The following is a 16,984-nucleotide window of genomic DNA, read 5'->3' as shown; positions in this document are numbered from 1 at the left end:
ATTTGTATGCTATTTTTTCTGTATTTTATCCGCTTTTGTTTCTTTCGTTCAACTAAATTAAATTAAATAAGTAATAAGAAAACAAAAATTTGCTAACTTCAATTTCTTGTACATTACAAAATAATTTCGCGATTTGTTAACTAGTATTTTTTTTTGTTTGTTTTTACTTGGTACTTGATTAAATCATTTTCAGACTTCACCGCATTATATATTCTTTTTTTGTTTGATTTTTCTGTTTTTTTTTTTTAACACCATTTCACTGTAAACTTAAAACTAGCCATTTTCAACATTTTTGGGTCAACTTGTTACCATAAACTTAATTTACAAAGATCTCTGATTGAATTCTCATTTCGATCGGCACGGTCATATTATAATATGTACGTACTTATATGCATGATATATAATTTAACTTATTGTGTGTGGGTTTATAAGCCAAACATCTTGAAGCGCCTTTGGATTTATGTGTAATGTGTGTGCAAATGAGGATCAAGAGTCATATGTGTATGGGGTGTGTGTTTGTGTTGTGTTTAGGTGTATAGGAATAAGCTTCATCGAAACGTTCAAAAAGCAGATCAAAGTTTCGATTAGGTTTCGACTTTTTGCTTTTGTTTCTTTTTTTGTTAGTTTTTTTGTTTTTACATAAGTACACTAACACATAGAACAGTAAAATGTGGTATGATTAAGAATAGACTTAACGGTACAGTTCACTGCTGTTCCTGTGACAACCGAAATATGTGCGTCGTGTTGCTTGCCGCCGCTGTGGCCACCGCGGCCGCCGATGTTGCTGTCGATGGCGGCGGTTGTCCTGATCCACTTATGTAACTAACGTTACTGCTGCTGCTGTTGGCATTGCTATGGCTGCTGTTGCTGCTGCTGGCAGCAGCCGCGGCTCTCGCCTCAGCGGCAAGTGCTGCCGCTTCACTCGCCGTGGCAGACACACGTTCACTGTGCACCGTGCCTGTGGCAGCGTTCGTTGATGTTGTGGCATCGTCTGCTGCATCTTCGGCGTTGGCTGCACGTTCAGGCGTCCGACGCGCATTGTTTCCATCCTATTGAAATTGAAAAAAATACATTTAATAATCACATCAAATATATAAAAGATTTATAAATTGAAATAACAAATTAAAATAAAATAATGATATAATAATATAAATGTAAAGGACATTAAATAAACTAATAAAGTGATAAGAAAATTAATGATTAAAAACAAATTTAAATATATTAAAAATGATAAAAGTAAAACTATACATTTAAATGAAATCAATAGTGTAATTACAATATTCATAATACAAATTAAATAAATCAAATTAGATCAATAAAAATGTAATAAAATTATCGAAAAAAATATTTAAAAATGTAAAAATAAAATTAAATGCGAAAAATCAAAATGGTGAAACGTTAAAATTTGATATAAAAAAATTAAGTCAATTTACAAAATAAAAGATATAAAGTTCAGTGTTGTGTTAAATAAAAATAATAAAAAAATATTATATTAATAATATTAAAACAAAATTGTAATCGTAATAAGTTTTACTTACATCGCGGGGATATATGCGAATTGCCTGCTCGGCTTGCGTTGCAGCCGCCGGATCTGCTTCTTGGGAGTTATCCTCCGGCTTGTCGGTGTACATCATGATTTCGTGGCACAGCGGACAGCGATCCTGCACATAGAGCCACTTGCGCAGGCAGACGCCGTGGAAGAAATGCCGACAACGCGTTATCTTGGCGGAGTACATTTCCTGAGAGGAAGCGATAAGAAGTTAAACCACACTTAAATGAAGAGCACGCCGATTTTACCTGATAGCAGATGGCGCAGACATCGTCAAAGGCTTGTAGCTGAGCAGAAGTGGCTTCGGGTAGCGCGGAGATCTTGTGGACAGCCGAGCGACGCTTCATGAAAACGGACCAGCCGGCGCGAGCCTCGCACCAGATGTTGAAGTAGGCATGAATGCACATCATGATCGCTCTGATGGCGCCGCCTGTAGCATTTTGAGCTATCAAGTTATAGTTATCGATACACAAAATCAACCAAATCATAAAATTACATGCACACACGGAACAAAAAAAGCTGGACAAAAGCACACAACTAGGTACGATATACAAATGTATATTCGATCATATGAATATGATAATTTAAATGAAATCATTTCTTTACTCGTTACGTTAAAGTTGCAAGTATGTGGTGTTGATGTAATTTGACGCCGATGACAGCCAGACAAAGACATAGACAGTACAGAACAACTTACCCGATTCAAAGATCAAAATCCAAGCACCATTGATAAAGAGCAGTATGCCAAAACAGAACTCTACTGAATTGCCAAAGGCACGCACATAATACAAATAATCATCCAATTTCTCCCAGAAGAATTGTCGACGCGCGTCTAGCAAAAAACAGCGTATAAGTTGCAAGTGAAACAAGTACCTGTAAAGATTATTTTGTTAATAATATATATGTAAATTATATTGCCATATCAGTAGCATCTACCTTGACTATGACCTCGACGGAGAAGGCAGTCACCGCCAGCAGCCAAGTGGATGGCGAATGTTGTGCCCACAGATAGTAAAGCAAACTGACTGGCATGCAAATGAGAAAAGCGCACACCGACAAGGCGCGCACATGACGCTTGCGTGAAGGATTGCGTGCCGCACTCAACGACATAAGGATGGGCGACACAATGTTGTGTAGGAAGTGCAGTAAAGCTGTCACAAGCAGACAAAGATTGCGACACAAGCGCACGAAACGCTTGTCGGGCGACAGCGAAGTGAGACCCGTTTGCAATGCCAAGATGTAGAAGAGGACAGCGGAAACGGTACCCAGGGATTTCTCTTCATCATTGTCGTAGGTCAGCAGATACCATTGAAAGCCGCGTCCAATATAGTGGCAGATCATGGAGATGACACCAGTCATGCCTAGCACAGCGGTGAGAGTTTCACAACCATCGACGAGTAGCTTTTCGACAGCCGGGAAGAACTGCAAAGGCACATCTGTCTCAGCTGTGATCAAAGCATAGCTGCCTTGCATGATTCTGCAATAATATATAGTTAAGACTAGTTGAGGAATTATTGGAGCATTCACCTACCTGATGGTCCAGAAGAGACGCAGCACATTGGGCACGTTCAGACGCTGCCACTCGTTCTCAATGAGCGCCGACAGACCAAAGTTCGAGACAAAGTTCATGGCATACTGATAGCCATTGTATACCGTTCGACTGGCTTCCATGGCACTTTGGACTAATGTGAATTTGGTCAATAGAATGGGCGTTAAACCCGCCAGCACGGGCAACTTCTCAACAATGTACGGCGGCAGCGGCAACATGGCAAACAGAATTGGACTAGTAAAGATAATGGGCATCATTTTCTGCAGCAGCGCAAAGCGTGGTCCCAAATGGATGTAGGCAAAGAGCATGCCCATGAACCATTGTGCTATGATATGTGGAGCCAGTGACATTATGACGCCACCCGAATCCAATAATCTAGTGGTATTCATTGACATTAAATCCTCAACTATGCATGGACTGTTCTCCATCAGCGCCAGGGCGCTAACACTAGACCAGTACGAAAGAAATGTGAGTCCCAGCGAGGTGAGAAACATGTATACCATGACCAAGTGTCGCGTCCATAGCATAAAAATGCAAGCGGCGCTACAGAAACCTGCAAAGTTGAAAGTACAAAACTGATAAGCAGTGAACAGTTGAATGCACCAGTAACATACCTAGCAAGCAGATGATAAACTTGATCGTTGTTATGCTTAGTATATCCGCTAGCACGCCATCGTGTGCCAGTTCATCCATTAGCGTATTAAAGTTGTTGCTCAGCATGCCGTGTGTATGCGCCGCTTTCGTTGCATTCTCAATGGATTGTTCGAGAATCTCTTGGCTGCTGTTGCTAATGGAGGTGGAGATGGCTGAGACAGCAGCTGCAGCAGCAGTCGTGGCCTCCTCACTGGCCAACCCAAAGAATGCTTTGATGGTGCCAAATGTGTCTGATGTTGCGGTTGCCGCTGCTGCTGTGATGTTGCTGACATCCTGTTGACTTGCTGCAGGTGTCGTCGTAGTCGTTGTTGTTGTGGTTGCAACTTTGTCTGGATACATACGAGTTGGCAGCCCCATACCAATCTTGAGTATTTCATCGATCACTATGATGGGCGGCACACGCATCATGACATCCACAAAACCAAGCACCTGCGTCCGTATGGACATTGTGAAGCCGTCTCTTTAGTATTATTAACTGTTTACTATAAGCTGACGCGGCGTGACTTTGCGAAATTGCCACAAATATTCTACATCAACGTTTTGGTTTTTTAAGCGCCTCACGCATTTGTATTTGTGTTGTGTTTTGGTTGCTTTTAATCGGTTGGCCTTCGTCTCTTAGATTTCGCAAGGCGAAAAAGAATCGTGTACAAGTGTTATTGCTGTCTTTCTTTCGTTTTGTTCGTTCGCTTGTGTGTGGCTGTGCGTCAAAAATATATATTAAAATTGGAACGGGGGCCGAGGAGTAGGGAGGGCGGCAGGTGCTGCTGTTTGGTTGGTTGATGGTGGTGACGGTAACACTCGAGGGTTCAATTTCAATTTGAGTTTCAGTTGATTTTTACACTTATTAGTCGATGGGTTTGGAATTTAGATCGAACACAGACTGCCTGCAAATTAGTCTTGTTATTCTTCTAGCGATTTTTATGCGAGCGTTTTAACTTTTTCACAATTCGTTCGATTTGGGGTTTTTGTTTTTCTTTTTCTTCTGCTTTTTTGCTTCTTCCGTGGGTTTCGCGAGCGTTTCGTCAGCGTGACCGCAGCTCGTGTTTGAAAATATACTAATTTTTTTTTTTAGAAACTATTTGAAATATACTAAATCCGCAAATTGGTTACTTGGTCGCATGCTATATTTTAAAATTAATTTATTAACATTACATTTTAAATTTGTCTTAACATTCTAATTTTTATACAAGCGTAGACCTAATTAACATTGCAAATTGAAATATGATACTACAAACAAAATAAACAAAATATACCGCACTGGGAAACATTCGATACTATCGCTTGCATTGCATATTGTTTCGAACGACTTACCACACTGAAATGGTGTTGCCAGAGCGGACAACCGCCTACATGCGTCATTTGGCGCGCACACAAGACTGATTCAAAATTGTTAACATCAATAGCAATGAAACAAGCACATACGCTATTTCACTGGTTTTGTTATGCTACTAAAAATTTGTAATAAAAAAAATGTTGAAACAATTTAGATTTAAATCTATATGCAGCCTACTAAAAAAGTTTTCCACATCGATTTTTGGTGCGCAATTTGTTTTAGTTTAGGCGCACATTCTTTGTGACTCGCCGTAAAATACATTTTGGATTATTGCTTTAACCCAACGACATTCTTTGTCAACATTGCTGTGCGCCACAACAAATGTGTAGTATATTGAATAAGTTTAACCTATTGATAACTTTTGTGTATGTTCAAAGGGGCTCCGCTCTAGGTGCAGCAATTTCTATGCTTACTTGGAGGTCGTTAACATTTGCCACTTTGTACCTTAATTGTGCCCGTTCATGTCGCTGTTGTTGTTCTTCCTATGCAAATGCACAAATTGAGGCAATGCAGTTGGTTGCGTTGTGCATAATTATGCGCAATTGTTTAGCGTCTAACTTAATTGATTTTTTTTTAGCTTGCTTTGAAGTACTTCGGGTCACAAAGAGCTGCATTCTTCCACACAACAAGAACGAGAACTTTAATTTCATTCCAGGTAACTCAACTCAAGTTGCGGTGATTTGCATAGTTGAGTTGTGCATTGTGTGTTGCATACTTTGCGGGGCAGCAAATTGCATCAAATTACATATGTTCTATATAGTATAATAACAATGCGTTATGCCAATGAAGGCAAACAGTTAACACTCCCATGAGTCTGTGGCCCATATATGGGCCTCATATATTTAATATAATCAGTGTAATTGTCAGAGCCGATGAGCTGGGGACCTGTTCTGCCTTCTGCCACGAAACTGGCCAATGCGACTCAGCTCAGCTCTCACGCATGGCAATTGTATAATTTATCGCTCCAGTTCTAATCGCCAGCTGTCAGGCAGCAAGGCAGCAAGGCAACAAGATAGCTAGGCAGCTAGGCAACTAAGCAGCCAGCCAATGGAGCAGCGGGACAGCCAGCGATCTCGAGGGAACGATTTAATTCGCAAGCCATATAAGTAGGAAATTTGTACGTTGATTAACGCGCCAATCGTTTTACACAACAGCCGAACAGTAACGTATAAAGTGTCGATCGTGCAGCCCCCTATAACCCCACCAGTTCCCCTTACCTTTTCCTTCCACCTCTACACTATCTATGGACCTGTCTATGTGTGATTTCATTACACTTAAAGCTATGTGCTGCGATCCACCGACTGCACTTCGCCGAATTGCCAGGACCAAGTGAATGCGAATGTGAAGGTGAGTGCTGGTGAGTGCTTGTGAGTGTATGTGAATGCTTGCGAATGTGCAACGAGTGCAAACGCGTTCTCAGCATGATTACCACTCATAGATAGCCCGACGACTGGCAACCTGCTGGGACGCCAAATGAATTAGCTGCCGCTCACACTGTCGATGCCTGCTGCAGCTTCTGTTTCATACTCTGCCCTCGATCAAGGTGTATTAGCTAGCTTAGTTAGTAGGCAGCTGGCAACATCATTTATTTATTGTATTTATTTAAATGTTATTTATTTAGAATTTACCGTCCTTAACTTAATATTGAAAGATACAAGATAATACAATTGACTTGAAGTTTTCATTACTTCAATAGTAATTTAACTTAAGTTATTTTTTTTATTGATTCGTGAAGAATCGACTCCCAATTGAAATAAAATAATATGAAATGTGTTTTAAAAATACTAAGTCAACAAATATTAAAATTGTGAAAATATTTTCTTCTTAGTTTTAAATTTGTATCTCACATCATTCTAAATATAAATTGTTTTCCTATATATTTTATATTATAAAGAAATAATCTTAGTTTTCTATATTCTTCTGCAAAAAATGTAACTTTTAATCATGACGGTTTTTTAACAATTTGTCTTTTAGAATTTCACGGCAAATGTTTTAATAATACAAGATGCACACAAATTGTAATTTGTGTAAATATTTTAGGACATTAATATTAGTTTTAGTCTTGTTGCCTTTCTTTATATTGTATAGTTTTCTTGCTTTAAATGTGAATGAAATAAAGTTAAATATTTTTAAATTATTTTTTATGCATTGTTATATTTTTATATTGTTATATTATATTGTTAATTCTATAGTAGATACTTTGAATAATGAAATTATCTGGATTTTTTTAAATTTTGAAGTTTAGAATTAATAGTTACTAAACTCATTACAAAATTATTATACTCTATGCTAGGGTATACAAATGATGGCTAAATTACAAAGAGTGTTGAGAGTTAACTTGCCAAGCAAGACTTTCTATATGCTACCACAAAAAACCATATGAAAACTGTATCGATTTGCAGGCGACATCATTCTGGCGACTGTGATTAAAGTTGAATCATTTGTTAAGTTTGGCATTTCAACTTGAACTAAGAGTAAGAGTAGAAGGGCATAAATGCTTCGACCCAATGCAAGACGATTTGTTATTGAGCTGGTTTCCACTCGTTGCTCTTTATGGACTTAATTGGATTTTAGTTGTGTTGATTAAGCGCTGCCACTGATGATGCAACCTGCCACAGCAAACTTGCCTCCACAGAGTCCTATTGTTTGTCATAATTGCCACAAAACTGTCAACGAAGTTCTGTTGGTCTGTCTGGTTCTTATATTTTATATTGAAATTGATATCCGCGACGAACCTCGATCAACGCGCCCAAAACGCCAATTATCTTTTGCATTCAGAGAATAATTAGGAGATTGATTGACATGCGGGATAAGGAGACATACACTTGGAATGCCGTAGCAAATTATCGAACGGCTACTGTGCAAAGCCACAGTTGATCCACAAAAATCAAAGGCCAAAACCAAAAAACAAAAAGAGGCAAGGAGGACGACGACAAGATCGCGACGCCTTCTTCCACTTATTGGCTTAAAGTTGGCAAGAGGCTGTTGCCTCTCTTTTGTATAGTAGAGTGGTAATCTGATGCTAAGCCAGAGATACAAGCAGGGTAAACAATGAGCAGGCTGCAGGCTGTAGGCTGTAGAACGAAACCCGTTTTGCTTTTGGCCAAAACGGCAGCCCAGCAATTACAATATGTTTAACTACGTCAGCGCGTTATCTGAAATGCGACAGTCGGGAAGGACGCGTGGAGAGGAAAAGGGGAACATCCTTGCTGTGGACCATGTCAGCGATTAATCCAGCAGCAGGGTTGCGGCTGTGGTTGTGGCTGCTCGTCACCGTGGTAAGCGCTTGTTAGGCTAAAGCCCAGAGCTTCTTTGGCTTTTTGGGGCCAATTGCCGTTTGCTCTCATCATCATCGATTGTGTTATCGATGGCGTTGCGAAGTCTGCAAAGACTCTGGCTGAGTCTGAGTTCCAGTTTCCGAGTTCTGAATCTCATTTGCGATTAAGTTCTTATGGCCAACTAACTGGGCACCGAGGCAGGAGGAGTTCGTGGAAAGTTGGCCAGCAGATCTTTATTGTTCGATTGGTTTATTTATAATAATTAGGTGCGCTGTCCAAGCGACTTTGTTTCGAGCTGCCGCTGCTCAAGCCGAAGCCGCAGTGCTTATCGACGTCTCTTGCAAGCTGCCCCATAAATTCTTTAAGCTCGCACCTTTTTTATTGTGCGCACTCACACACTCGAGCGAGCGATTGCTGCACTCCACTTCACTGTGTCTTCTTTGGCTACTGTCTCCTTCGCTGCTGATTGCAATCGCATTTGCGCATGCGCGAGGACGGCCCGCAGACTCAGACTCAGAGTCAGAGTCAGAGTCAGACTCCAGCAGACGTCGATCGACCCGATCGATGGCGTGGCCAGGCCAGGATGCAGTGCAGTGTGTCCAGGTAAACTGGCAGTCACGGTAGCCACCACAATGCAGCAGAGCGCGTTCCTTTTGGTAAATTGCTCACATTAGCAGGTTGTACGACTTATTAAGTAAGCACAATTTGCGTGGCCGCCGCCCCAAAATAATGGGCAGCTGTTAAGGTGGCGACCGGGAGCCGCCTAGCCGGACAAGTGATTGTTTTATAATTGCAATCGCAATTGCACTTCGATACGATGCGATGCGATGGGATGCTCTGCACTGCGGTGTGCTTCGATGCAATGTTGGCTAAATTGGCTTTGGCATTGGGGGCCAAACCTACTTCTACCTCTACAGCCTCCTGGCTTCAACTCTCGATACTCGATACTCGACTCGAGAGTAGGTTGGTCAGCGAAATTGGCAATCCATTTGAATGAATAATTGCTCAATTATTGAAGCCGCCGCCACCGTCGCCTAACGAGGCAAGAAACAGCAAGTGGCTGAGAGAGAGAGAGAGAGAGAGAAGAGTGTGAGAGAGCGAGAGAGAGAGTGAGAAGGAGTGCAAGTGGGAGAGAGTCTGATGCACTTGCTAGGCGGATAATTGTTGGAAATTTGTCGATTGCATCAATACGAAAGTGTACAACGAATTCGTGTACACTGCAAAAAGAAAAAGCAAGCTTCTGTTTGTTTATTTTTATTTATTATATTAAATCTACAGTAAAGAGAGTACTGGATGATGGGGCCTTCGACTCGCCTTCATTTTATATTTAAGTAATACACTAATTGTTCGTATTAAATTTAAAATATTAAAACTGATATAATACAAATTTATCGAATTCTTGTAATTTAATTTATAAAAATGTACACAATACGTTCATTTTTCTATTTATTTGCTTGATAATTTAAGTAACAATACTTATAATTTAAGAAAATTTATATAGAACATAATATTAACTAATTTAAATTTGTTTAAAAATTTTAATTCATAACTAGTTTGTTTTTAAAAATATATAACCAATTTACACTTTGCTTTTAGAATTTGTTAGGTTGAATTATTAAAACTTGCGTATAAAAAAATGCATTTAGGATGAGATAAAATTTTTAATATATGCATATATAATAATATAGTAACGCTGAAAAAAGTCAGTTAATTATGCAAGTTTTGCTTTGTTTAGATAGTTAGAAGTAAATTTTATAACTTCATAAAATATCCAACAAATCTCTTAATCATATGTTAGAATAAATGTTATAATTGAAAACTTCTCAAAAATCTATTAAAATAAAAAACTATTTTATGCGTATATAATTTAAAGATCCATCATTTAAAATATTATAATAAAGAAAAAATCTTATAAATTTAAAGATCTCTGCCAAAATATTGAATAGAAAATTTCAACAACTTTAGTTAACATTGAAAAATTTTAGAAAATCTATGCTTTTGCGAGAATTTAATTAGAGTGTATAAACTGTGAGGCCTAAATGGAGCGAAATGAAAACACACAACAGCAGCAAATGAAATACGAGAAACATATAATTTTTGTTAACGCTAAAGTGATTTGGCCACGCTGATTAGGCCAAGACAGAAGCGCCAAAGCCAAATACGCGAACAAAGCCAAGAGCAGAGCTAAAGTTAAAGTTAAAGCGACGAAGCGACAAAGCGCGACAAAAATGGCGCTAAGGCCACTTTGGCCAAGGAGACAATGCGGCGATGGGTGAGATGTGGTAGGAGACGAGGAAGGGGGAAGTGGGTAAGCAGCAGGAGTTATCGTATTAGGGTGAAATCGTGAAATGGAACTGGACCAGTTTTAGCGGAAGCAGCAGAAGCTGCTTGCAGCTTGGAGCAGGAGTTGAAGCTGGAGTCGGAGTTGGAGTTGGAGTTGAAGTTGAAGTCGCTCTGCTGCTGTTGCTGTCTGAAGGCACGTAAGAAATTTCATACTAATTGGCATAAATACCAAGTGTCGGACCGAGCCAGAGAGAGAGAGAGAGAAAGAGAGGAGAGACCTAGGCTGACAGACTGACTGACGAACTGACTGCATGACTGACATTGAGCACTGAGACAAAAAGTCAGCGATACAAACATACTTCTACATACATATATCTACTGCCTGCCGATGAGATCTTCACCTTGGCAATCATTAATCGTCTGGCTCTCGACATAATATCAATGATGGAGCTGTGTTCCAACGTGGTCTAAGCCCGTTTTGTTTGCCTCTCTCTCTCTCTCACTGTCTTTTTCGCGTACTCTCTTTCCTTGTCTCTTGTTTTTTACGAGTATGATTGTTTGTTATTCTCTTTTTTATTGTTTTTTTTGTTTCCTTGGACCTCTCCGCTAGTTGGCCGCGTGCAATGCTGGAATGCTCATCGAACCAATTGAAATTGCTGTGACAACAATAAAAATTCAACTTTGGGGCCTCTTTTTGTTCGATGCTCAGTTCAGTGTCTGTCTCTTTCGTTGACGTTCCCCAGTCTCTGGTCTGCTTGACTGACTGACAATTAGACGTGGCTAAAACGTTGACTGATCAAGCGATTTGTAGCTGTAAATTCATCTCTATTTCGTTTTGCTGCTGCTGCTGCTGCTGCCACAAGAGTTCATGTTGCAGCCTCTGATGATGCTGCTGCTGTTTTGCTGCTGTTCGGGGAATGTTGCAGTTTTTGTGGCGCTCATTGGATCTTGTCTGTTGTCCTGGTCTGAGTTGGCTTGGCTTGGCGACTACTTGTCGCTGTTAAAATCCAATTAATCGAACAATTTACTTTGCTGCGTTTAGCGATGGTGTTGGACTCTTGTGCCCCAATGCAATGCTGCACCCTGTTTACTGTCTTGCCTTTGGTATTGATAGCACTCTCCACTCCACGTATGTATTAACTGGTTTATGGCTTAACACTTGCCACCTGCCATTAATCGATTGTATTGTTTGCCTTTTGCTAAATGCAGATTATTATTATGGCAGTAGAGTTTAAAACGTTTTTAATGAGGGTTATCAATAAGTTATAAACGATATTCGTTTGCGTCTTTTATTGAGGCATTAAAGAGCATCTAATCTTTTTATAATAGTGGTGATATTTATAAAAGTTTCTCGTGTATACAGATTGAATATATAAATTTTATAAATATTCATAAAGTCAGTCAATTCATTTATTAGAGTAATTATTAATCTAAAGAAAACAATTTTTTACGATCTATGTATGTATCCTTTTTATGGAAAATAATACAAAATTCTCTCAATTAATGTTATTTATTTTGATATATACGATTTTATATTATTATAACTACTTGCAAAAATCTTAAGTTTAGTAAAATTTAGACAAAAATAAATTGTTAATAAAATTTTATATTATTTTAATACATTTGTATGAAATACGTGATCACTTTAGTGTTTTAGCAAATTGTAGTATAAGATAATGTTTTAATAATATTTAATGTTTATTGTGCTTTTATATATACGAAGGAAACTTGTTGAGTATGATAACAAAATTATCTAAATATTTAAAATAGATTTTAAATGTTTTCAATTTATGTGAGCTCCAATGAAAACTAATAATTTCTGATCTGAAAGGGAAGTTTATAATTTTTTAAATTAAATTTGTTGTGAATGATTAGAAAAACCCTTAGAAATATTTTAAAATACCTTATAACATTTGTTTCTTAATGTGAAGTTTATAAGTTTCCTAAAATATGTGTTCAAATTATTCTCTTTCTAGATTGTTTCTTTTTTCATTTTTCTAAATATATATTGCGATCTCTTAATTATTTAAAATGTTCCGAAATTCTGTCCCACATTTAAAATTGTTGATTAGACAACTCACTAATGATTGAGTATAATCTTATTGAATACTTTGGAGCTCACATTTAATATGCCTTATTTATTTAATTATTCGTTTTCCATGCTCCATGTTTGGAATTGTGTGAATTGTTTGTTCAACATGAGTCGATTAACACTGGTTGCGCTAGCTAAGTACAAACGATGTGATGGGTGTTGATACATAAATTATTGCTCGACTGATACATGACAGGGCTACAAAATGTGGCATCTGCCCTGAGTCAGTTTAGTTGGTGAGCAAGGGGGGAAGCTCTACAAATGGTCGGCCACCCTTTCAGTTGTCAGCCAAGCATGATTAGTGTCAATTTTTGTCAGTTTAATAGTGTCGTTTTGGCTCTGCGATGCTGAGAGTTGTGAGTTGTTTGAGTGCATTAAAAAAAAGGAACCGTGCCCTATAAAATATACACGAATAGGCCAGAAAAGTGCGCAGCAATACGGAGGCCGGCACTTTTGGAAAACGTTTTCATTAATAGACGCTCGAATATCAAAGTGAAACTTCAAGAGTCATGCCGCGGCTGCTGTAGTTGCTCCTATTGCTGATGCTGCTACTGCTGCTGCTGTTGTTGCACGTCGACAAACGCCCGCCCCATTAAACCACAAAATTTATTACACCAACTAAAATGAAATCTCAGCGAGACGCAGTCGTAGTCGAATCCACAGGCGACAAGCGCGGAATGGCAATGCCAATGGCACCGAAGTGACATCTGAAAGGCAGCCAGTAGAAGCAGCAGCAGCAACAACAATGGGGCATACAGAGGGAGGGGTGGCAGAGAGAGAGAGTGAACAACTTAATTCAAGTGTTGTCACTTTGTCGTGTTCCATAAATGTTGCCTTAAAACGCTGCTCATTAATTTTCAAGTGTAACTTTTATTAGGTATTTAAATGCGTGCGAGAACTTGCCACCAAGCAGCAAGCGGCAAGCGGCAAGCCAATGGCAACATGCCGCTGCACATAAATTCGACAAGCCGCATCACTTTGCCGCGAGGGAGAATGCATCTTTTTATGCCACATGTTGCAGCTCCCTCAACCCCCACCGCACTGCTCTATCATCCACCATACAGCACCCTCCGCTGCTGCTGCTGCTGGAGTGTCGCACATACTTGAGATTGCATTAGTCAGTTCTGTGTGTCGCAGCCCACTTGAGTGGGAACGAGAGAGGCACTGAGAGACCATGATCAATGCCCCGTCATATGTTCGTGCACAACCCATTACATTAATAATCCATAATACTATTCGTTAGAGTGCTCTAGTCCGGATTGATAGACTATGAGATGCCCTGTACTTGATGGAAAAAACTACTGACTGTTTTATTTCATTCCATTTTAAAAGAAGTCCACATTTTATAAATGGTGCTCGATCAATATGTATATAAAACGGAACTGTGCGGTATTGTTCTTAAAATATATCAAATTAATATACCACAAAAATACTAAATTATACTATAGGCTATATTTGATATATTGATATAGTACTATATTCAAAATATGCCATAGAAGTACTATTTTAAACAAAACATTTTCAGTAAATAAAAAGTAATTTAATTATGGTTTCATTTTATATTAATTTAGTTCATTAATATTGTTTAATTTTATGTTTATTATTATTCTGACGATAATCGAATTCTAGATTTTTAATGAAGTAATATAACTATTGTTAAGATTCAATTAATTTACAAATATATTTTTGTTATTCCTCAACAAAATAAAATATAATTTAAAAACAAATTTTGAAATTTGTTGTGATTGACATCTTTTATCAATACAATTGCAAAAATGTATAATTTTATTGTACAAAACTTTTATTTTTATTATAAAACTAATTTAATTATTATTAGTTTCAAAAATTATTCCTTTTGCCACTAAATATAAAATAGGCCATAATAATTCCTGATTAATGTAATTATTACAGAAACAAAATGTTGCAGTTAATCTAAAATTACTATAGAATAACTTTGTATACTATGATACTATGTTACAGGGTATACATTTTTGGCTCAACAAAGTAAAAGATGAGTGGAATTTTTAAAATGTATAAACTGTTAAATAATAATCCGCTTACACAACAACGAAATGTATTTAAATACTGTTAAGTAGCTCACTTACGCGTATCTTTAAGATAGTTTCAACAGATCTTCAAAGAGCAGAGACCGTATAATACTTATCGATGGCATACTTATAGATATCATATAACACTTCTAGTATCTTAGATGCCACTCTCGTAGCGCTCTCTTCAATTGCCCACCCAGTAAAAGGCATTTGAGCGATCTGTTAATGCCAATAAATCTTGCTCTTGAGCAAAGCAGCAGAGGAGTCGGAGTTGAAGGAAGCGAACGATGATGATGCACCTCAAGATGTTGTTTGGATGTTTGTTGCATTGTCGGCATCGGCATCGGCGTCAGCGGCGGCATTGTGTCTTCTTTTCTCCATTTGGGGGAAAGTGAAATATGATGGCTACTAATAATGTTAATGAAACAACGTAATTATGTGTCTTAGAGAGGGGGACGCACCCTACTTAAGGATTGCCGGCCCCGAAGAGGGTCGCCATGCACATTAATTATGCGCCTCGAGTGGAGTAAAGTTTTCACAAAACAAAAAAACTATTATAGAAAGAAAACAAACATCATACAACAACGGAGAGCAAACAAATGCGGGGCAAAGTCGTGTGACATATTGTCTTAAAAGGATTCTGTTCAGTTGGCCACAATAAACAAAGCCAGAGTCGGTGATAGATTCGAATTCACTTTGTGAGGGGGGGAATGAAGACGTCTATCAAATCATTTGCAAATTATGCGGAACAGTTTAGAAAACAGCGGGCGGCAATTGACACGCCCCCTCCACAAAACACTCCCGTCAAGTTGGCGGCGCTACGCATGAACTCAACTGAACTCAAGCGAGCCACCGAGCTGCTGTTGCTGTTGCCGTTGCTGTGTTTGTTGTTGTTGGCATTGCTGCTGCTGCTGCTGCTGCCGGTGAAGCGTTTTGTCATACGCTTAGATAACACTGTCATTAATCGCTTGTAATTAATTATCGGCATGCCTTTGCCTTTATTTTAAAGTAGTTATTATTCTAACGAACTGTCAACACCTACTTATAAAGCGTGTAGTCGACTCAAACGCCCCCACTCTCCCCCCCCTCAACGGAGCAGCTACTGGGTGGTCAATAAAAAACTTGTTTTGATCGAACATATTGTAATACGCATTCAGTATCTGAATACTGCGAGCATGTAAGTATGTTAATTTGCCGATCGTTGAGACCAAACATTTGTTGAATACATTTGCAGCTGGTTTTCGTTTTCGGATTAGTTTTCAGTTAAGGAAAGTCAACATTTGAGAGCATATAATTAAAGTTTCTAATTAACAACATTGACAATTAAGTAATGTCTTTTTAAAGCCGCTGCTAAAGAATCTGAAATAAAATCATAGTATATATAGTATTTGTTGTGGTGTTAGATCTACGAAGGAAAACTGAGTATGAAAATTAAATTCTTTAAGTATATAAAATATATGTATTTATAATGTTTAAGATTGATTTGAGTTTCAAAGACAATTTATAATTATTCAATCTTAAAAAGAAGTTCCTAACTTTTAAAATTAAATTTGGTGGGATTAAAGAAACCCCTTAAAAATATTATTAAAAATACTTTATAATTTTCTCTTGTTAATGTGACACTCTTAACACTCCTCAAATATGTAGGATGCTAAAGAATTCTAAGGAAATAAATAAAATACATATGTAGATAATCTTCAACTTAAGCTTATAACTTAATCATGACACTCATGATTATTCGACGAGTGAAAGTCAATTTTATCTAAGCTTCTTGATTACTTATCAGTGGCAAACATTTCATTAATCAATTGCATAGATTGTAGATACACTCAAGATTAGCGTAAAATTTAGTGCATGGGCATAATTAAACAATTTTATTATATTTATTATCGATAGTCAAGTCGTAATCGATAGCTTGATTACTTTTTATGTGCATTTTTTTATAACAGTAGTTGAAATGCTTAAGTGGCAATCAATATATTCAAATCTGCATTTACTATTCATCACTTTCCATATCAAATCTGTGTTAAATCTAGGTCAGCTGGGTCATAGCGCTTGGTCTCTGCTTATCAGTTTAAATCTATGCAAATTTTGAAATCTATCATTCTATCAGAAGTTTTGATCTCTGGTGGTAATAATAACCTTCAACTCGCAGTGGAGGAGATGGGAGATCGGGAGGAAATCCTCAGAGAGACGAA

The 16,984-nt window shown here is 38.1% G+C and overlaps 1 protein-coding gene across 1 annotated transcript; it reads right to left on the bottom strand.

Moving 5' to 3' along the window:
• Positions 1-204: 204 nt before the first annotated feature.
• On the bottom strand, positions 205-5,208 carry LOC133835756 (protein TRC8 homolog). Its single transcript, XM_062265809.1, is given in 9 exon segments — positions 205-1,049; positions 1,539-1,739; positions 1,798-1,979; positions 2,247-2,391; positions 2,393-2,422; positions 2,486-3,026; positions 3,081-3,651; positions 3,713-4,181; positions 5,064-5,208. Coding segments are annotated over 9 exon segments (2,532 nt in total). The 5' UTR covers positions 5,112-5,208; the 3' UTR covers positions 205-704.
• Positions 5,209-16,984: the final 11,776 nt, after the last annotated feature.

This window comes from Drosophila sulfurigaster, chromosome 2R (assembly GCF_023558435.1).
Source record: "Drosophila sulfurigaster albostrigata strain 15112-1811.04 chromosome 2R, ASM2355843v2, whole genome shotgun sequence".
In the NCBI taxonomy this organism is placed as follows: Eukaryota; Metazoa; Arthropoda; class Insecta; order Diptera; family Drosophilidae; genus Drosophila; species Drosophila sulfurigaster.
Note: the sequence above shows the minus strand (reverse complement) of the source record. Positions and strands in the feature narration are given on the sequence as shown.